The following is a 22,359-nucleotide window of genomic DNA, read 5'->3' as shown; positions in this document are numbered from 1 at the left end:
CACTCCATTACACACGGCCAATGGCATCAAATTTTCTACACAAGAAAAGAGTGATGCCCTGGCTGACGAATTTTCCAAATCTTCCTCCCTTACCGATCACCTACACGATAACACATTTCATGACCACATACAAAATACGATTAAAAATTTCCTACAACAACCTCAAACAAATCCATGTGATCCAATTATAAATTTCACGTCATTACAATCACTTATTAAATCACTTCCCAATAAAAAATCTCCTGGTAAAGACAAAATTACTAACGAAATGATCAAAAATATCCAAACAACTTTATCCTTCAACTAGTAAAAATCTATAATGCATGCTACCAACTAAATTACTTCCCTAAACAATTTAAACACTCTGTAGTAATCCCAATAGCAAAACCGAATAAAAACCCAACACTTCCACAAAATTATCGTCCTATTAGCTTAATTTCTATGCTCGGTAAACTTAACGAAAAACTTATTAATGTAGAACTAACAAAACACACCCAATTACTTAAAGTTATACCTGACTCCCAATTTGGCTTCCGAAAACATCATTCTACTAACATGCAAATAGCTAGAATTATTAACAAAATCACCATTAACACTAATCTGAACAAAACTACCTCTTTAACTACAATAGACTTAACAAAAGCATTCGACACTATTTGGCATGACGCGTTAATTTATAAACTTATTCTCTTAAATTATCCCAAAAATCTAATCCTGCTAATACGCAACTACCTGAGCAATCGCTCTTTCCAAGTAAAACTTCAAAACACTTTTTCCAACTCGCAAAATTAACCACAGGGTCCCACAAGGCGGCGTACTTTCTCCCCAACTTTACAACATTTATACCCACGACATTCCTACCGATCCAAATACCGATATTGCCTTGTTTGCTGATGATACCGCAATCATCACTACATCATCTCAAACCGCTCAAGCTAACAAATACACCCAACAACACCTAAACAAACTCCAAATGTATTACCAAAAGTGGAAACTCCTCCCAAACCCGGAAAAATCCACAATTACCTACTTCGGCAACCGAAGAAAATCCAAAATCATCAATCTACTCCTTCTTTAAACAATTTAAACATCCCAGAAACACCCGACCCTAAATACTTAGGCGTAATTATTGACAAAAAATTAACTTTCAAAAAACACATCTCTTCAGCCTTATGCAAAGCCAGAATTACCAAAACAAAATTATACCCCCTTCTTGGACCCCATTCAAAATTAAATACACATCTGAAAACCCAAATCTACAAATCTTACATTCTTCCAATTTTAACGTACGGATCACAAGTAACTGAACTTGCTGCAAAAACAACTAAATCCAAAATGCAAATTTTCCAAAACGCGATTCTCCGGAACATACTCAAAATCACGCGACAATCTCGAATTCGCACCAAAATTATTCATGAACGTACGCGCTGCGAAACAATTTCAAATTACATTAAAAAATTAAATACCAATTTTTATAAACATCACATTTTAGCGTCCAACTTAACAGAAAACATACTAAATCATCCCCTTAAAAATCATTATAGAAATAACCAAAAAACTCTCACAAATATTCCTCTAAATTAATTACTCCCCTTTTCCCCCTCTCTTCCCTATTATTAACGTCTCTACTTTGTGTTTTTTTTTACTACCTACGTATCAGGGCACAAGTGACATAATAATAAAACTCTCGTCGTAAAATCATCAATGATGTCAATCATATGTAAATTTTAAAAATTAGCAGGTAATTTGTTCGACAAAAGGTACTGTATAAAAATTATTATTAAATCGTAAACAATAAGAAATATGTACTGTGTAAGTTATTTTCTATTTAATTGTTTTTGTTTATACTTAATTTATTAAATGTTTTCCAAAAAAAAAAATTGTGTTTTTTTTTTACTACCTACGCAGTATTTGTCAAGCCAGTAGGTGTGCTGATGAGACCTCTAATGGTCGAAATAGCTATCCACATCAGGCTTGACAAATACTTGCATTGACTTGCAATGGTTTAGTAAAAATATCGTTTTGGCGATATTGTGAGGGTATAGCGTACAGTAAGTGTTTACTTAACTTTACTTAGCTTAATAATAATTGTATTATTTATTATGTTCTATCCCCGCACCTATCACCTCTCCTGGATATCCAGGTGGAAACAGGTAATAGAAGTTGAATTTTTGTTTCCTTTTTTTTTGCATCACCCTGTAAATAAATTTTCCTTTATGCTCAGCGAAAAATGAGCAATCTTTATTGTTTTGTGGTGATTTTCTTTATAAATCGAAGATTTTCTTTTGACAACACCCTGTATATTAATTTTCCGTTATGTCACGAAAAAATAGCCATATTTGTAGTGTTTGAAACTTTGTCGTTGACGTATATTCTAAAATGACGTTGTTTTCTTTTTGTAACACCCTGTATATTAGTTTCCTTGATTGTCTAGTGCAAACGATCAAGATTTATAGTGTTTATTATTTGCACTTTAAATTTTCCTTTGGTAACACCCTGTATATTTGTTTTCATTTTCAATAACGTAGAAAATGAACTATTTGTTAATTTGTTTATCCCGGTAGAACATTATTACGTGGTACTTGCTTACATGTGCGTGGCTATGCAGGTCGTAAGTCCTGTTTCAACATGGCGGCACGTATTTGGTTGACTTGTAAAATATAAACTTGTATTCTATTGTTAATAAAGAAACAGTAAGATATATTGACTTCTTTGATTTGTGTATGCCCCTTCTATGATTACAGGAACAGTTCCCTCTCTCAGGGGATGATAGCCACTATAAAAATTGTTAAGGTAACCTGTATGATTTATGTACTCCTTCTTTCATTTCAGGTACAGAGCAGAACTTATAATAATATTTTTAAGTGTCCCCTCTCTTGATGCGTCTTAAAAATTAGAAATATTTTTACAAGTCCTTACAAGGATGTCCTTATAAGGAGTTCCCTCTCTCTGGGGATGATCCCCCACCATAAAAATTGTTGATATGCCTGAGAATCCTGGGGATGAAGCGCAGAGACATCGTAGCTGTAGGATGGGCCGGGAGCAATAGAAGAATCGAAGCAGTGAGGCTGTCTTATAACGACACGTCCCAAAAAATTTTAAAAGTTCGACCCACTCCTATGCTCTCTTCTCTTCTGGCGGCTTTCTTATTCTACTACTCTGCTCTCCTACTACTTCTAACTTCTACTTTCTATCTCATACTCGTATTTCTTTCATTTCTTCTTCTCTGTATTGTCCCGTCTCCCCGTTCTTCGCTGCCATTCGGAATTCAATCCGATTTTCAACTTGAATTGCATATGCAACCCACATAACTCGGATTTATTTTGATATTTAAGAAAACATCCTTTACTTCATTGAGATTCGAACCACGAATCTCTAACGTGCAAGTATCGACACATGCACCTGAGCCATTGAGCTCTCTTATCATATCCCATTCGTTTCAGGTATAAGTAGTGCACTTTTATTTATGTTTTTAAAAACAACAACATCTGTATACTGCACTGGTAAATATACTATTATACATACAAGCGTATGCACTGATCTATATTTAAAATCCGTTCTGAAAACAACAAAGGGGATTCATGAAGAAATATGCTTGGAATAATATCAATTCGTATGTAATTTATTGAACCTACAATCAAGAATGTAAATTTTATATTTTAAAATAATTAGTAAACTTGGTGTTACCTACCTTACAAATCCCACTCTACCTTTTTTCCAGGTGGGTAGCATAATGGAATTATATCCAGTACATAATAATTGTTTGAAGAACAAATCTGTTAGGAATATGCATCCACAGAAAGATATCCAACAGCTGGCTGTCCAAGGTAAACGGCACACACACGCGCGCAGAGAGTTGATTCTCACCATAGAACCTACTATGATAAATCATACTCTGTATTACTGAATAAATGAATTAAATATTAATATAGTCTATTTCATCCGAATCTAATATAACTACAGAATTAAAATCTCAAGATACGAGTACAGCTGCTACGACAATCGGTTGTCAAATAAAACGTGCTCACCACCCAATATTTTATTATAGCGCACAAACACGTTATCGCAGGTTGTTAAATACCATGTTTCTTTATTATTCTTAAGTAGGCTTTTCTACACGGAAATAAACGTAATTAACTGAATTAAATCACAAGAAACGCAAAAAATGTGTACGATGATCAACCAAGCAAAACACGTGTACAAAATACAACGGCACACGACCAACTGAAATAAAGATAAAAATTTACGAGTCTTTACAAACATACAAAGCAAGTTATCATTTAAATAAAGAAAAAAGTCCATGCAAAACAAAACTTCTGACACTTGCGCTATCTATTGAAGAAAATACAAACCAAATATTTATAAAGAAAAGTTAAGTTCACTGGCGCCATCTAGTTTCAGCGGCGTAAACTAGAATTAGTACGTGTTGCAGGAAACTACCGATGCTACCAACATCAAATCATGAAACCACTTCCTCGAATTAACTGAAGAAAACTCGTTATTCAGATACTAATTGAGCGTTTTTTAACAATCGACAAAATCGTACACAGCAAACACACTCTAAAAATATGGGATCTTAACGCAGGAATGCCGTTTGTACGCCTTTCCTGTGAGTTAATTACTGAATTTGGGTAAAAAACGATGCAGAATAGATATATTGAATTACAAACCTTACATCTAATGAAAGTGCGACTATCCTACGAAATCGCTTTCATGAGCTGTACCTCTAAAACAAGCAATAAACAGTCTCTCGAAACTTAAAAATGACATTTTTATGACCAATCGTGGAGTTAATCGCAGAAGCCATAAATGTAAATGATAAAGGATTATAAAACTTACAATCTGATCAATGTACAATTATTCCAGGAGGTCGGTTTCAGGTGCTGTACCCCTAAAAAAGCAATAATCAGTCTCACAAAACACAAAAATGCAATTTATGAGGCCAATCCGTGAATTTATTAAAGAAGCAACGCATGGAAATAATATAGAATTTAAATATTTATAATCTGATGCAAGTGCGATTATCATGGGAGGTAGAGTTCAGGCGTTGTTCTCCTAAAACCAGCAGATATCGGTCTCTAAAACTGCTAAAAATGCTATTTTCCCAATTTTTCAATTGAGATTATCTCGTTAACTACACCCAACACTGAAGAACGGATTGAAAATTCTATGAAAAAAAATTTCTATAAGATAAAGTTTAAAATTTCGAAAATAATTAAAAATCATAACATGAAATTACCAGCGCCATCTAGCTATGAAGGTCAAAACTAGAAATAAACAAGAAAACTGTAATTCAAGCTATTGACACGGAACAAACCAGTCTATTTGAAAGACCGACCATTGAACAACTACATAACTCTAGAAAATCGCGTTATAGAACCTTACAGGACACGTGCGATAATCCGTTTCCCCCAAAAAACAAAAAATATTATTATATAATATTATTACAGTGTTCCTACCCCCTAAAACAAAAATACATCAGTACTTCAAAATAAAAAAAATAACCCCTTTTATATTATCATTTGTAGTGTTAATAATAAAAATTATTTAGAAAAGTAAAGAAAAGAATTCAATACTTCCTCATCTAAAAAAAACAACAAAATCTACAAATGAAAAGTTAAGTACTTGTACATACCACATGAATGAAGTTTACATTTATGACTTAAATCGGGTTTACACAATGTAACGGTAACAATATGTAACAATAAAACAGAACGATTTAAATGCAACAAAAAGATCAACCAAAAGTCAACAGAAATGCTGTATAGTTGATCCAACAAATGTACAACACCAGATTTGTACTTTAATTACAAATTTATTGACTCTTAGTGACTAGAATTCAATCCAAGCATATTCACATGAAGTTATTTAGTGCAAACTTAAACATTTGGTACATCTAGAGAGTAAGAGAATTAATTTATGCAATAGGAATAGCGGAAGCTACACAGGATTAAAAAGTTGTGTAAGATAGGTTAAGCAAGCCATTTGATTAACTTACCAGGATTTACTTTCACTAATTGCCCCGAAATTATACATAATTTTGCAAAATTTCAACTCACTCACTTAGAAATATTGATAACTCTTTTGGAGTGACCAACACAAAATAATCACCACACGTCGCAAATGACTCGAAACAGAGAAAACGCCATTTTGCTGAGATCGTGAATGATGCCGTCAGACACAGATTTGAAAAATGCCAAAAGCAGAGTAGCTAACCTAAATTGTGAATCTAGTTTAGAACCAAAAGTTAACACTTTTTTGTACAATTATTTTATTATACCTATTGAAAACAATTTTATTTTGTAATTAAATCCATTACTTGGATCAAATAAATGTATTTGTTACCTGAAAAATAGACAAACGCACAAGTTTCACTTGTTTATTGCTTAGAAACAAGTGAAATAACACTGCAGTAAACTGTAGGTTTGTCAGGTTGGCAGCGCCGACGTTTTCTTACGTCAACCAATGAGGCAACGGAAGAAATTAGGAGCATTTACCTTCAGCTGCGAATTGTTCCCTTATGTGACATGGCGTCTGAGAGGAAAGTTAGTTGTTCTTAAGCGGGGCACGTCGGTCGACAAACATTCAACTTTTATGACAATTGATGAAGAGACGGCTTATTTGCAAAGCCACGGAATTCCGCTAAGGACTTGCATTGATGGTAATGCATGCAAGGAAAACGCAGCGGATGAGCGATGGGTAGGCTGGCATCTCCAAAAGCATCCACATATACATCTCACCCTCATCGCGAATGGAAATGGGCATTTATCGCGATCCATGACCAGGATTGGCAGGCGTTAGCGCCTTGATAAGCGATAAAAGCTGATTTCGATTGTACGCGATCACAAGCATTTCCTGCACTAATCATGTTTTATTTTTGTTCTGTCCAGGTACTTCGAGAAACACCAGGCCCATCCCTATCAGGTAAACATTTACAACTATTAATTCATTCAAACGTTTTTCAACAGATATGCTCCTTGCCTCAAATGCATTTGCCACTGCTTTCTAATGGATTTTGTGTTTTGGCATGTTTCAACCCAACCCATACTGACTGATTCCATTTTGTTTCCAATAGCATTTTGTGTTGGTGGGCCCAGATCACGGTCGGATCATATTTGTTTACATTCAAATTATCCGCGCGCCCTATTACGGGACTACAACTTGTGGCGAACATGCGGCAATATCAATTGCATCAACATAAATGAAATAGTGCCTAACCTTCATGACATCTGTACACATTTTCATTAGCATTGATTTTCATATGTCAGTAAACTTTTGGCAAAAACAAATGATTTCTAATCATCATTGTTTGCTTCTGCACATTGTAGAACTCAAAATATGGGTCATCCAAGGGTTATGGGTCAAGCACAGATAGGTATGATCGGATTCGCGACTCACCCAATGGGAACTATCGTTCGGACAGTCCGGATTCACAATCTCCCAGAGAGAGGGATCGTTCTTACCAGTCTAAAGGCTCATATATGCAGAAAATATATGAAAAGGAGAGAGAAAATAGAGACTACAAGAGAGGTAAGTTTTGTGAGCATCTAGTCTGGATAGTAATGCCTTCTGTAAGATTCCAGCTGGGGTAAAATGCTTAGAGTGCTGGTTTAATGAAAAGTTTACAGGAATTACGTTGTGTTGTATTTGACAGGCAAACATTATCCAGATTGTGCCAGATCACCAAAGGATAAGCGCTCACGCGACTCGGAACATAGAACAAATCACGACCGAAGTGACGACAAAAGCATACTGCATCCTATAAAAGTTTCACAAAATCTTTCATCTAGGGATCGGAAACCTATGCATAACAATTGTATTGATAAGGTGATGATGTACTTTTTAAGTGTAGAAATAAAGTAATAACGTTGTTTCTGCTTTCTGTTTTCATAGAGGGATGAAAGGGATAGAGGAACAAGAGTTGGTGATTGGTCAGAGCACATTAGTTCATCTGGTAAAAAGTATTACTACAATTGCAAAACTGAAGTATCACAATGGGAGAAGCCGCGCGAATGGATTGATCGGGAGAGGGATAGATGTAGAACTAGGGATAGGGATCGTGAATTGGATCGGAACTATGGTAGTTCCAGCCGCTCAGGATCACGTGAGTGATTTTATTGCGTCGCATTATTGTTTTATTCTATATTTGTTCTTTCTTCAACTCGCAGGTCATGATAAACATTCCAACTCAAGAAGCAGTAATAGTAGCAGCAGCAGCAAAGATGTATTGCGCGACGGCGCCACGGGCAGCCAGCACTGGAGCTCGCGAGACGATGGGGACCACAAGGAGCCACGCGGCTCGCGAAAACATCCGGACGAGAATGCGACTCAAGACATGGATATCTCACCCGGCGATAGCACACCCACATCGGAGGTGTCGTACTCGACATCTGCCCACGTGCCGCTGGAACAGAACTCACACGGGCCTGTGCTGCTTGCCAATGCGCTGCCGCGGCTGATTTCACATCCTCAGCATTTGCCGTCAACGCCAACGACGATTCGTTCGGAGTCTTCGCCATTGACGAACCCGGCGAGTACACCGTCAATGGTGCCGCCGCCGTCGAACATTATCACAACATGCAGTGCTCCCGGACCGCCTGCCTCGCATCACGCGAATAATTCGTTGAATGACGGCATCAACAGCGATGGTAAAAGTTTATCTTCTAGAATTTTAAGTGAGAATTTAGGTCAGCTAAGTGTTGACACCAATCATACTGGAGCATCTGGCGAGGGCCCCCCTACGCCGACACATTCAGAGGCACCGGAGTGCAATAAAGGTACGATTTAATTCCGGTCTGGGTCCATCATTCGGATTTACAATTCCTGACTTTTTGTTGCAGTTGCGGTGCCCTCCGGCAGTCCACCAACTGGCAGCGGTTTGTCTACCCTGCAAGGCGTCTCGAGTTCTTTACAAGCACTGCGGCCACAAGGCCCAACGATTACACCGTCGTTAGCAAATCACGTTAGAGATGATTTAGTTAACCATGTACGCGGATGGCCTGCAGATATTTTAGAAAAACAAGTACGATATTATTCCTTTATACAATATTGTAAATTATAATGTTGTGTGATTTTAATTAACAGGCACAGAAACTGTCTGAAGAATCACACATTATGGGCAGCATACAATGTTCCAAAGTATCGGCAGAACTGAAATCGGCCAGGTCTACAGTGAGACTTACGGAAATACAAGCCACACTTCAAGAGCAGAGGTAAGTCTACCTCTCTTTATTCCTAATGGGCCATTGGTATCTCAAAACGCGTGTTTTGTCTGTTGCAGAGTTTTGTTTCTACGTCAGCAGATTAAGACGTTGGAAGAAATGAAGTCTCAAAATTCGTTTATGTCGGATGACTCTTAGTGTGCAAAAATTAGTGTTACTTCTCTCCCTCTAAAGAATATTTTAATTATTATTTATGTAAGTGACAAAATAATTGGTTGTATTTATTTATACTACACGAAAAAATAATTGAAAGATAAAGAAGCGCGCCGTGCTGGCTCAGTGCACCGTTTTTAAAGTAACACGCGATTTGCACAATTTCGTACATAGTTACGCTACGAGGCAACGTGTCGCAGGTTGCGTTACGATTAGTTTGTGTCTCACTAATTTTCGGGCGAGTTAATTTTTTGTGGGCAATCGGTAATGGGGGAACGTTAGGTACAATTTATCTTAATTCCTAAATAGACACTCTGTGTGGCTTAGGCGATAAATAAGATACCGCGGTCAGGTTGGTTTATCTTTTCTATGTGCAGAGCATCATAATTCGTCGCGCATGGTGATTAAATAATAGAAAAAACAGAGATGTGGTTTCGTCTTAAACGCAAGTACATTTGAAGGCGCCCGCGCCCGAGATTGGTGCATAGGGCCCCGTCAAGCATTTCATTTTATTATTATAAAAAACAAAAAAAAAACGCTAAAGGAATCATAAGAATAGATGATAACTAAAGACTATCTCTAGGTAGATTTATTGATTGATGAAAACTATGTGACTTTGTATTTGTATTATGATGGTTTTATGTTTTAGATTTTAGTGAAACAAATTAATAATCCTCTAGGCATATAGTTTTATTACTTTCTGTCTCATTACTTCCTAGATGTACATTTTCGTTTTCGCTGTAATATGTAAATATATTTTATAATATTCATCAACCTACCAACTTTACGTTTTTATCGGCTTATTATTCATGTTAATAATAACTGAAGTAATACATTTTCGAGAGAGATTCGAGCAAAAATCTTGTAACAATTGATCTACAAACGTATAATACTAATTTCTAATTCATTCATGTTTCGTATTTATTTACACTCCCAAGGTATCCGACTGTTAGCGGCGTTTAAAAATAATTGGTCCATTCTGTGACATCAAAATAATTACGATTTCCAGAAGGTCAAGCTTTTCAAAATTTTCTACGCCAACCACAACCCTGAGAATTAAGCAAATAATAAATTTAGTATATATTAATATGGTAAGTAAAAAATGTCCACGCTTAACATGTTAGAATTCAACTGCGTCAGTATCAGGAATCGAATCCACCTGAAATGAAAAACCCCATTTATTTACTTATGTGTATATTTTATTAACTTAATCAAAAACAAACAATTTTTATTAACAGAAATTGGTATAACATTCTTGAAACTTGCTGGCTTGCTTCGCTCAATTTTTCAAACTGAAATTTCATAACCACTGAACGAAAATCGGGAATTAAAATGTTTTGCCCTTAATAGCAAACACGAAATATGTTATTTCAGCAAGACTAGGCCAGAATCGCGGAATCGACCCAAGGAGTTGGTGAGAAAAAAATTGAGAAATTATGATAAAATACAAATAAAAAAATATAGGCACACACTTGCTGAAAATTTCCCAAACGCGTGAAATTAGAATTTAACTGACCCAAACGTATTGTGACAAGATGAAGTTGAGGAAATTTGCAGCAACTTGATGGGGGGATTGATTCTTACAAGATAAATGAAAATATAATATATTTACAGAATAAGCAGTCTAACTCCTTTTTAATTGTATTGTTTTTGATGTATGGGAAATTTTATAACGTTTTTCAGAGCCGTTGTACGATTGATACACACTCGTTTGCTCCGTTGAATAAGAACTGATAAGAGAATTACCTGAATTTAAATAACACAAAACGCACAATATTTTCGGCTACTATCACATTCAGTTTCATTCCATGTTTTTCTCTTTAACTTATAAAAAATTATGTACAGTAGTTTGTGTGTTTTGTTTTGTCTTTGATTCGTAGTGACCATATTTACTCGAATGCAAGACTAGGCTTGCACCGCGGAAAGTTGCGTTGACCAATTCCAAGAGTCGCATAAACGGGATCTTTGTACATTTGAATAAATATGGTTGGATTTTACCTTTTTCAATAGCCACTGTTGAAAAATATATCAAGGAGTGAGTCTACTTTTCACATGTTTATTATATACACATCTACGTGTATATATCGTATTAATTATTCGTAATAGAATAGGTAAGTTAATTTATTTACGCTGGAATCACGAACAGACAAAACATTGTTGCTTCGCTTTTTTTTTGTATTCGAGGTTGCAGTCACAATTCACATTTTAATATAAATAATATAAAAGATGTCCCATTTCAGTAATGCTATGCGGATACATGGCGATTATTGTGCAAATTTGCATAATACAAAGTTTTGAGTTCCACCAGTAATAAGTTTCAGTCTGTTTTGCCTGTTTAGCGAATGCCAGTCACAAATATTCATCGTATTTTGTTTTAATTATCATTTGTTACGAGTTTGTTTGTTGTGTTTTTTTTCTTCCAGTTTTATAAATAGTGTTTTCATTCAACGAGGGCCTGACCCATAAGAATATCACAGTACAGAAGCCAATGACGGCGGTCATAATATTAATTCCGATTGCGTAATCAATGAAGCATTAAAATCGCATCAGCATTAATATTGCATTATTAACACTCTTAATTAGTATAAATCAGCGATGAAGTGCCGCGAGTTGCCTTCATCATGCACACCACGAACAAGACGATTTGTTCGTGCATGTGTTTTTCACTTGTTAATATAAAATTCTACATTCTATGGATCAGACCATGTTCCTTAGCAGTAGATCGTTACGACTAAATTAATTATAAATGTACTTTCATTAATTATATAAATTTCCACCCTCGCGCCAGCTTATACATTACACATTGTAGGATTCCCAATCGTAACTAGTGACAAAACAAACGCGCTACACAGAAAAAAAAAACTCAACTAGGCCGATGAATTGTAAACATTTCTCAGGCTGCCCTGACGACATCCACCGATATGTGTGTGTGTACAATATATAAATTCTAAATAGTCAACATTATATTACAACTTGGATCGAAATTGATTTTACGGATGGCGCGCACCTCGCAAATGTTTACAACCGCACGACCGGCAAATTTGAAGTAAGTCCATCATCCCACCATTAATTCCGCAATTAAACTAAGTGTAACCTAGGTAACATAATCAATCGTCGTTGATTGGCTCGTGCGACCCATCGATTGCTTCCATGCTTCGTATGTTTCGACTTTGCAAACAAAAACATACACGTTTTTCTTATCATAATAATCAAAGAGCACTAAATATCAAGACTAAATCCTACAGCAACCGTCTTGTTAGCCAGACACTGCTCGCTCACACACGCATACAATTTTCACAGATCACTTACTTCATTAAAAAAAAGTTGTGCACACAGGCAACACCTACTATCGCTGTGCTCGCCGAACCGCTTTTCGTATTACTCTACCTTTTGTCTCGTTAGGTTGGGCCCTGAGAATACAATAATGAATTAATGAAATAAATTATAACATCGCATTTGTGAGAATCCAACTTACGTTAATGCTGCTGGAGCGGCTGATCCAGCCGTGAAGTTGAATGCAGGTTTTGCAGCGGCATTGAAGTTGGGGCCTGCCGTATTATCATTACCGCCGAAGTTAAAAGCTCCGTTAGTATTTTGTGTACTCTGCAAAAATCAACAAAAGCAAAGTCAATACGTTGTATAAAATTATCAGTTTGTTACTTACAGCTGAGGAGCCAAAACTAAACGTTCCCGCCGCCGGAGTAACGGCAGACGCGCCGAAATTAAATGCAGGTTTAGGATCGTTTGTTGAGTTGCTGCTTGTTCCAAAACTGAACACCCCATTGGACGCCGGTTTACCAAATGCGCTCGCATTAGTCGGAGCGTAGGCGGTCGGTGCAGCACTACCAAAGTTTGGAGCGGCATTACTACCAAAGCTCATACCACTTCCAAAAGTCGGGGCTGCTGGAGCGGCCGCTGTTGGATTGGAGGTACCGAAAACGTTACTAGTAGCCGCAGCATTTGCACCAAACATACTTGTGGTACCACTTGCGGCGCCAAATGTAGGTGCCGGTGTTGCACCGAATGTGCTTGCAGTAGGTTTGGCGTTATTTGTTGCTCCAAATTTAAATGTCGGTGCAACGCTTTCGGCCGGTTTTACTGGAGCCTTCGATGCAGAAAAGTTGAACGTTGGAGCTGGCGTTGTTCCATTGGTCGCCGTGCTGCCAGCATTAAACATTGAAGTAGGCGCTGGTGCAGCTGTAGGTGCCGTGGAATCAAACTTAAACATTGTTGACTGCGTTGCAGACTTATCAGCGCCAAGTGTTGTACCTAAAGCTGCTGTTGGAGTAGTAGCATTGGCTTCATTCTTCGGTGTCGTCAGGGTTGACGGTGTTGCATTGAAGGAAAACGTTGGAATTGACGTCGTTGTGCTTGCTCCGAATGCTGCAGTTTGTGTTTTTGTTTCTGTTGATTTAGATGCGTCTGTACCAAATAACGACGATACGTTGTTGGTCGCCACCGCAGGTGAGTTATTGATTGCACCAAATGTAAATTTGGGTGGATCTACTTTCGGCGCTTCCGCCTTGTCCAAGCTTCCATTCATGGGATTAAGTGGGAAAGTAATTCCCGATGATTCAGTTTTTTTCGCTGTTTTGGGTGCATCAGCTTCATCATTAGATGCTGGACGTTTATTAGCAGTTGGAATCCCAAACGAAAACGCAGGAGTTGCCGCATTAGGCGTAGCAGTAGATGCTACTTCGGATAAGCTTGGTAGAGTTGTTTTGGCACCGTTGGGAGACTTGATTCCAAATAAAAATTGCGTGCTAGGTGTGCTACTTGCCGTCGTCTTATCCGCCGCCGCAAAATCAACCTTTTTCTCGTCTGTCTTTACGTTCTTATCAGGCGGAATACCAAACATGAAACCCTGTCCGTTGATTAAACCGTTTTCAATGCCGAAACTAAATTTAGGAACTTCTTTTACTTGAGCAGTTGGCACTGTCTTGCTGCCGGGCTTCGGCGCCTCGCAGCATACACACTTCTCCTTACTGCTGGGGTTCGGCACCATGCAACTGGTACACTCCCATTCGGTCTCCTTCTTCTTGAATCCGTCGATGCCTTTCGGTGGTGCAATTCCTGCAGGTCGAGGATTTTCGCACGCCTCGCATTTATCCTTGTCAACGTTGTTTCGGATCATACACATTGAACACTCCCACGTGGTAGAAGGAACTTTGAACTTATCACCCCATGACGAGGTCACCGTTGGGGGCTTGGATTGTGTTACGAGTGGTTTCGCACCAGGTTTAGGCGTTTCACAACACACACATTTGTCTTTCGTGATTGCATTGTTCACCATGCAACTTGGACACAGCCATTCATCGGTCTTTTTTGAGAAGCCTTCAAAGCTGGTAACTAATAAAAAACGCATGTATTATAATTTATCAAATTAAACATGTACCATATGCAACCTACCTGTGGTTGGTATTTGAGTTGTTGACGTAACTGCTTTGGGTTTAGGACTTTCACAAGCTGCACACTTTTCCTTAGCAGCATCATTTGGAATCATACATACTGAACATGTCCAACTACTGCTAGGTGCTTTGAACTTGTCTCCCCACGACGAAGTAGTGCTAATCGCCGTTGTTTTTATTGGTCCATTCAGGGTTGATTTTGTTGTAGCTTTTGGTGTTGTGCATGAAATGCAGGTAGTTGCAGTCGAGATATTCCTTACCATACACTCCGTGCACTCCCATTTATCAGAACCAACTTTAAACTTGTCTCCAAATCCATTCTTCGGAAGAACGACCGCCGGCGCTTCAGATTTCTTTTTGATATCAGGCAAGCCGTTTAGAACTTTCTTTACCAACGGATCGCTAAATTTGAAGTTGTTGATTGCCTTAATCGACTTGAATTTGTTTTCAGCAATCACCAACGGTTTGGAAAACTTGAACACCACACCATTTGTTGTAGTACTCTTCACCAACTGCTTGGTTTCTTGCAGAACGGAGGGTAATTTTGGAAGTGCAGGTTGTTTACTAATTGGTGACGCAATTGGCGTAGACTTAACTTCAGGACTATTGAAATTAATCGCTGGTGCCGCAATTGTTTTTGATGAGGTAGTATTGGTGTTACTTTTCGATTCTCTGGAGTCATCATCCATATCAAAACGAATTGCGGGTTTATCTGAAACGCTAGACTCTGGCACTTCAGCAGATTTCTTAGGAATTTCTGGCTTGCCAAAAGGAATCGAAAAGTTAAAAGTGGGAAGTGTCGATATTGGTAGCTGGACGTCAGGTAGTTTAACCTCGGGCACTACCTCATCTGCAGGAGTACCCTTCTGCCTAACAGACGAGACTTTCGTCTTGATTTTATTCGTATTTTTACCCGTCGTTAGCTTATCGTCGTCATTATTCCTAATCGAGTACTCTTCACCATTGCGTGATCCACTAGAGTGGTTTGCAATGTCGCGCATTGTAGACGTACTGTCTTGCAAGCGTTCTTTTAATTTCATTTTAAGTAAATCAGACATTGTGGGCACTTGTAGCTCCCTTTGCGATGGCAATTTGTTGCTTTCACGCACCGTGTAGGGACAAGCACCCACATACTTGCCTATAAGACCTTCAGGGCGCGGCGTTCGTCGGTGATCCGTGGGAATGCGTCGAACGTCCTGAGCGGGAGATGTATATTGCTCGAGTGTGTCTAGTATACGTTTTGCTGTTTTGCTCAGCGCTGCATTTTTGTTCTCATTGACGCTTTTGGGTCGTACAGAGGGGCTCAGTGGTGCTTGTTCGGGAGACGTATTCAGTATGCTGCGATTGTAAGCTGATGCGCCGCCGTAAGTAATTCGACCGCTGTAGAATGGTGAGTTGAAGATGCGTCGTGTTGATAGAGTTTTGTCCATAAAGTTCGGCGCACCAAATGCGGATGCATTGAAAGACGGCCGCCGCGAACTAAGCGACGAGTGTGATCTTCTCGGACTGGTAAAGTGATCTCCAAATAAACTTCTCTCAGTAGGAATTGCTGTAAAGTTTTTAACATAGTATAATAAATATATTTAAAAGCCCAATAAATTTCACTTACATGTGTTAAAAATGCTCTTGTTTCCTACAATTGTACTGTTGTTGTGATTTGCTTGTGCATTATTGTGTCCTGGTAATTCTGAGACTTGTTCCTTGCTGCCAATCCTAGGCATTGATGAATAACCACTGGTTGACTCTCCACTATCAGAGTCAACTCCATTTGTTTGATCTGCCTGATTTTGATTGAAGTGATTGGATACTGGTAGCACTAGTTTGCGTGTTGTAATCGACGGTCCTGGAACCGGCTCCCGGAACTCTTGGCTAAATGGATTCGGTAATTGTGAATGCAAAGGTGTCGTAATATGGTTCATGTCAAAGCCGTGGCTATGAGTCTTCGCACGTTTCGGTGGCGGTTGAAGTTCGTAGGTATCATCATCATCACCTAGTTCTTCCCTCTGCCGCGACTTAGCGCCCAACCACTTGGTCAGTTTTGAAGGAAGAAAGCCAGTCACATGAGACTTGACTTTCTTTACAAATGACTGCAAAATTATCCAATTCAACAAGCATTAGTATATTATAGTATGCAAATTAGCATGTTAGGCAATATTTTACGAGTTGCGATGAGCGCAACTTAATTTGGTATCGAGGCGCGTGAATCAAGGAGGCCGCGCCGCTTCCATTCAAGGTTAATACGCGCGTATCAATTCGCACATTTTTAAACAAATAAACAAGGCATGGCTACCGCGCACAAACATGCACGATAGTCGATTGGGGATGAAAAACGTGTTCGAGCTGTTGGCGCGATGCTGAAAACGGGCGCGAAGCATACCTTCCCAGTGGGTTGGCTCGGCTGGCGCGTTAGTTATTTTTAGCAGTGAGAACGCGCGAATTGGCCCACGGCGCACGACACTCACCTTGTTATTATCGCCCTCGTCCGTCGAAGACGAGTCGCCGTCGCAGTTCGGATCGGCCTCCTTGGGCATCGTTGCACGCACTGATTGTATTCGATCGAGAATTCAATAACTTCGCATTTTACGTGAGATTTAACATTTCATTGACACTTTCACTGCATGGGAATTGGAAATATGGCGGAGCCCGTGATTCTTTCACAATCGCGGGGCCGATCGGCCAGCACGAGTACGCGCGACGCGCGCGTTGTCACGAAGACACCCGAAGACAATGACTTATCGAAAGAAGTTCAAGCAATTTAACAATAAAAACAACACCGTATCTAGTTAAATTAAAAGATAAGTTTGCTAGTTGCCAAGTATATCATGTAATTTATTTACGTCGTAGACTTTTTTAAGCAGAATATGTTTTTTAGATATACCAACGTACTGCTGCGAGAGCCATCTACTGCTGTATTAGTACACTTACGAAGGTTTAACAAGTTACATACTTATTGTAATTTAGAGAAAAACCTTAAAATAATTTATTATAATAATTGTACTATGTAGTAACGTGGAATTATTATTAAATTAATTAAAATAGTACTGCAATATACCCAATTATCAATATCAATACAAGAATAATTAATGTAAAATGTAATAAGTATTGCCTATGTTCAACGCACAAAACAAATAAATCAAAATACAAATATTTGTATAAAATAATCATTGAAATCACAGTTTAAACCCAAATATTACTTCACAACCAATATTTACTCACATTTGTAGAAAATAGATTATCCATTCTAGGAGCAACTTGAAACATTTCTCTTGATCGGTATAGTTCTTGCATTTATCATTCGATGCGTCCAACTTTTTGAATTCATTGAATTTTACTGAGCACACACTTAGATTATTATATTTTTATCATTTATAAATGGAGTTCTATTGCTTTTATTAAATTTAAACTATATCCATTCTAACGGCACGCATTTTGATGTGATTTAAATGAAAGAATTAATGTGACACTTCAAATTTTGTATTCAGTTGATTATTTATGTCATAATTAAATATCAATAATTGAAATATTTATAATAATAAATATTAGAACTACTCATTATATTTTATTTTAAATATAACATAATCTACAAAATCTTATCTTGCATCTTCGACTACCGTAGGAAATTAAAATAGCTCGAAGCAAATTATTAACTAGTAGCCGTTCAAACAATACACCAAGAAATTCGGGAGTTTCCCATGAACGAATAAAAAAATCGATTAAACACAAAAAAGTTCAACAAACTTTCGTTCCGCTCAAATAACGTGTAGTTGTCCAAGTGAAGCCAGAGACCGCAGATGGAATCAAATATTTATCACTAGTTATCGAATTAGTCACAACGCGTAGTTAAGTTTCTTTCTATTTACATAATAAAACCACTCGTACTGCTTCCAGCCCAGACAAACGTCATCATCAGCAACTACGTAATAGTTGCAATTCCGGTGATTTCATATTTTTTGCAGAGCAGATTGATGACCAATATTCTCCACGTTTTCCTAGAGAAAACTTTCACCTGAGCAGTGAAATAAGATCCTAAAGTAAAAATGTAAATTATTTATGATTGATGTTTACACAGTCATTCTTGGTGACATGATACTTTTAGTTCCTTTTCATTTGTTTAATTTATTTGTAGAAGTGAATGACTATTTTATTCCGGATTTTTTTAAATTTATAATAAACTGACCTCATTAGTTTTTATTTGTTCTTAAATCAATTGTTCATTGTGTATCAGTATAATCATTACGGATAATATTTGGTCAAGCGTTCACAATACACAATCAATGACAATGATTGTTCCAAAATGTGTCAGAACTCTCTTTGGAAACAAGAAGTACTGAACGAAAGTCGGAAGTATTAGTTTATTGTAATTGAAATTGTGTCTGCATGCTGTCTTGTGTTTTATTTTGTTTTCAATACCACGCTTGCAATGAAATTAGAAATTACAATTAAGAAATGCAAAGTTTAAAACAATAATTAGTTTACGCTTTTTGTTAGTTTTCTTTTCTATTTAGATTTCGAAGCATATGAAACGAATAAAATGGCTGCATTTGTATGGCGAATGTGGAAAAGCTAGAACGATGATGAATTCCTGTTTTAATTGATCACGTTTTCTTCACTTTGCGATGGCTATTAACTCGGTTGGAGCACGCGATATCGGCATACAAAACTCACTTGGTTGTGATTGAAACGCATCCGAGAAGGGAACGTTTTGTATGTTTTGTTTGGTTTAATTGCAAGAAGTAATTAAAATCATGATTTGCAATTTTAGTATTTTAATCGAATATTTTATGGAGAACAAATTGAAGTTATTTTATTTTATTTCTTTCAGCGAAAATGTCCCATTGCATTTTATAAGTTAAAATAATAAGAGTATACATTTAGGCTATGATTGCGTGTCAAACGGAGAATTGTATGCTTTATGTGTCTACTTGAAATAATTCGAAGACATTTCCAGATTTACCGGATCCACCAAGCTTGAAGTTGAATCGTAAAACATGCGGCACTGTTTTTGACACAAATTTTCGGGATTGTTTAATACCAGTTGACGCGTGCCGTTGGTTAAAAAACATTGATTTCCCAGAAATAAAAGAGTCAAACATAAAAACACAGCTATTGCAGCTATTTAACTGCAAAAGTAAAAAATGACCTAAAATTACATTTTTTATCACTTTTCAGAATTTTTCGGAAATTCCACCACACGTCTACTATTCTTCTAAAACGTGGCCGAAAAGAGAAGTGCGACATTCCAAAGTAATTTATGGTTTTCAAACAATTGCTGCCTTCATTTCAAACAAGAAAATCATTTCACTTTGCGGAAATCTACACCACGCAAAAACATAAACTTAAAAGTTGCATAGTTTCTCACGATAACATAAATCACGTAAGTCTGCCTGTTGTGTCTCTGCGCTGCCATAATCGACATTATAAAATTAACATAAGAATGTAATTAGAAATTAGGAAACGGGGAAAATGAAACGAAAAAGAAATCGTTCATGCGCCGCAAATGTCAGAGTGATGTTTTGTGTGTTATACTGCAGGGTATTTCGTTTTTATCATTAGCAAAGCAAGTGATACTAATAGATGCCGGCGAGATTTCAACGAAATTGTGGGAACTTTTGAGCCGAAGAACAAATTGCCATCATACTCGGCAAAATTCCGACGCATTTCTGGTTTTGTATCAATCTCAGCTATTGTTTATAATTAGTGGATACAAAAATAACAACAGCCAAAACAACAATAAAATCATCTGGTTTGCATCTGATGGCAATGATTCCGAGTGAAAACCGAATATTATCGTTCACAATAATGAATTTGTCATAATTTATCAGTAACACGTGAATACATGAATATATTGATGGACTTTTGAATGGGGAAAGGTACAAATTGAGATGAAAGTGATGTGATGTGATTTTTTTGATAAATGATGCAGTTAATAGATATTTCAAAATATTTCTAAACTAAATTGTGTTGAATTCTTTGGATTCGCTGGATAGATTAACGGGCAATTATATTAAATTAAATTACTTATCAAAAAGAAAGTGCTTACCAAAATATTACATGAAATGTTTATAAACGCATGATCATCAACATTTAAATGATGTTTTAATTGCGCATTTTGTTTGAATAATTCATAGCTGTGTTACGAACTCCAACCGAAATTATTTAAATGTAAAAAGCGTTACATAAATATATTTTAAAATGTCTAAACTCATCAGGACTTTATTTATATTTAGTAATATCAAAAAGTGTCATTTTTATCAATAATTTTAAATTATTAAATGAATTAATTGAAATTAAAAAAATAATGATTTTTGATCACCTGCAAAATTTTTTTGATTAAATTTGATTACAAATTAAAAATCTTGCATCAGTTAAATTTATTTTTGATTATTTGATCAATTTGTTCCCATTTTTCGTTTTTCATGTATGTAACGATTGTGCAAGATTAAATGACAAATAAAAAATAGTTATCAAACCAACAACCAAATATAGCATTAACCAAACTTGAAGACATTAAAACAAATGTTGAAATGACTCCAAGGTGAAAATGTCCAGCGAATCCGGTGATGAATTAGAATAACGATCATCAGGACAAAAGCAAAAGTTGACTGAAATGACATAACTGCGATCATTTCGGGTGCCGCTGAAACTGTAACACAAAAAAGATTATATAAACTAAAAATCCTAATCACAATCATAAAGTTTACAAAATATTTTGATAATTTGAAATTTTGTAATAAAATCTATACAAAGTGTAGATTATTGTTGCATTTTGTATGTTTTTGTTTGACTTTATTTAATATTGGTGTGAGTTATGGCTTTTCTTTTGTCGTTTGCTATTAAAGCGATTATTTACATCACGAACAATTTTTACGCCGCTTCATATTTATACAGATGAATGTATTTTTTTTCAAACGCGACTGCTCATTGAGGACGACTATGACGGTCCAGCAAATACGTTCGTTTCATGTTGGTTTGTGATGTAAGTGCTAAAAGTATTCCGGTATGTCTCCATTCCACAAACAGTTTATTTAAATCAGCAAAACAATTGAATATCAATATAAATATTTTTTTAGTGTAAAGTTATTCACACTTTTACTTCACTGCCTCGGCATTCAAAAAAAATATAGAATCTATTATTTTACGGAAGAAATAGTTTAATGTGAATAAATTCTAATTTGATTTACACGTCACGTAGAGTGTTTTAATAAAATGGTTCCGGGAAAAACACTTGAAATGCAAAACTCATTACCGATATGCACTTAATTAATCGTTTTCACTTTCACGTAAAAACGCACCGCCCGTGCAGAATGGCGCATTCGACATTGGCAAAAACTGAAGTTTCGTGTCGGCAATAAAATGCCCCGTGACTCTGAATAGAGAGTTAATGTGCACGCAGTTCTATGATAATTTTTAAACAAAGCGAAGTAAAATTGATCCTTGTCGCTAATGGTTTAGCATACCACGCACAGCTTGTTGATTTTACACTTGTGCCATGTACCATGTTGTGAATGTACACTGTTTTTAATTGAACTTATACGGAAATTTCCGTGTTTATTATAATATTAAAGCATTATCATAAT

At 36.8% G+C, this 22,359-nt stretch overlaps 2 protein-coding genes and 2 long non-coding RNA genes across 10 annotated transcripts; 2 read left to right on the top strand and 2 right to left on the bottom strand.

The window, feature by feature from the left end:
- Positions 1-2,119: 2,119 nt before the first annotated feature.
- LOC135794726 (uncharacterized) lies at positions 2,120-6,295 on the bottom strand. 3 transcript variants are annotated; one of them, XR_010548941.1, is made up of 5 exons: positions 6,281-6,295; positions 5,999-6,216; positions 4,840-4,891; positions 3,692-3,878; positions 3,602-3,631 (listed from the first exon to the last, which is right to left on the bottom strand). It is a non-coding gene; the product is annotated as an uncharacterized lncRNA (long non-coding RNA). The 3 variants fall into 3 exon arrangements; XR_010548942.1 differs by lacking the exon at positions 3,602-3,631 and adding an exon at positions 2,120-3,559 and having other exon boundaries at positions 5,999-6,292; XR_010548940.1 differs by having other exon boundaries at positions 5,999-6,292.
- Positions 6,296-6,463: 168 nt separating this feature from the next.
- On the top strand, positions 6,464-10,148 carry wcy (WW domain-containing adapter protein with coiled-coil wacky). The gene is made up of 9 exons (XM_065306110.1): positions 6,464-6,699; positions 6,891-6,924; positions 7,329-7,530; positions 7,655-7,827; positions 7,894-8,104; positions 8,169-8,777; positions 8,841-9,022; positions 9,085-9,212; positions 9,281-10,148. The coding sequence occupies exons 1-9, from the start codon at positions 6,659-6,661 to the stop codon at positions 9,357-9,359; spliced, it is 1,659 nt and encodes a 552-aa protein (XP_065162182.1). The 5' UTR covers positions 6,464-6,658; the 3' UTR covers positions 9,360-10,148.
- Nup153 (Nucleoporin 153kD) lies at positions 10,044-18,243 on the bottom strand. Of its 5 annotated transcripts, none has more exons than XM_065306108.1 (7): positions 17,999-18,243; positions 16,392-16,869; positions 14,784-16,331; positions 13,039-14,723; positions 12,850-12,977; positions 12,684-12,784; positions 10,044-10,423 (listed from the first exon to the last, which is right to left on the bottom strand). In XM_065306108.1, exons 1-6 carry the CDS (start codon positions 18,068-18,070, stop codon positions 12,721-12,723), a joined length of 3,975 nt encoding a protein of 1,324 aa, XP_065162180.1. In that variant the 5' UTR covers positions 18,071-18,243; the 3' UTR covers positions 10,044-10,423; positions 12,684-12,720. The 5 variants fall into 5 exon arrangements, with proteins under 5 accessions (XP_065162180.1, XP_065162178.1, XP_065162179.1 ...); XM_065306106.1 differs by having other exon boundaries at positions 10,409-10,533; XM_065306107.1 differs by lacking the exon at positions 10,044-10,423 and adding an exon at positions 10,552-12,542.
- On the top strand, positions 17,457-17,823 carry LOC135794727 (uncharacterized). The gene is made up of 2 exons (XR_010548943.1): positions 17,457-17,597; positions 17,655-17,823. It is a non-coding gene; the product is annotated as an uncharacterized lncRNA (long non-coding RNA).
- Positions 18,244-22,359: the final 4,116 nt, after the last annotated feature.

This window comes from Atheta coriaria, unplaced genomic scaffold, assembly GCF_025399875.1.
Source record: "Atheta coriaria isolate IRGN ID8LTWV9N9 unplaced genomic scaffold, Caltech_Dcor_3.1 hic_scaffold_6_pilon, whole genome shotgun sequence".
NCBI classification, from domain to species: Eukaryota; Metazoa; Arthropoda; class Insecta; order Coleoptera; family Staphylinidae; genus Dalotia; species Dalotia coriaria.
This window is presented reverse-complemented; position numbering and strand designations above follow the sequence as displayed.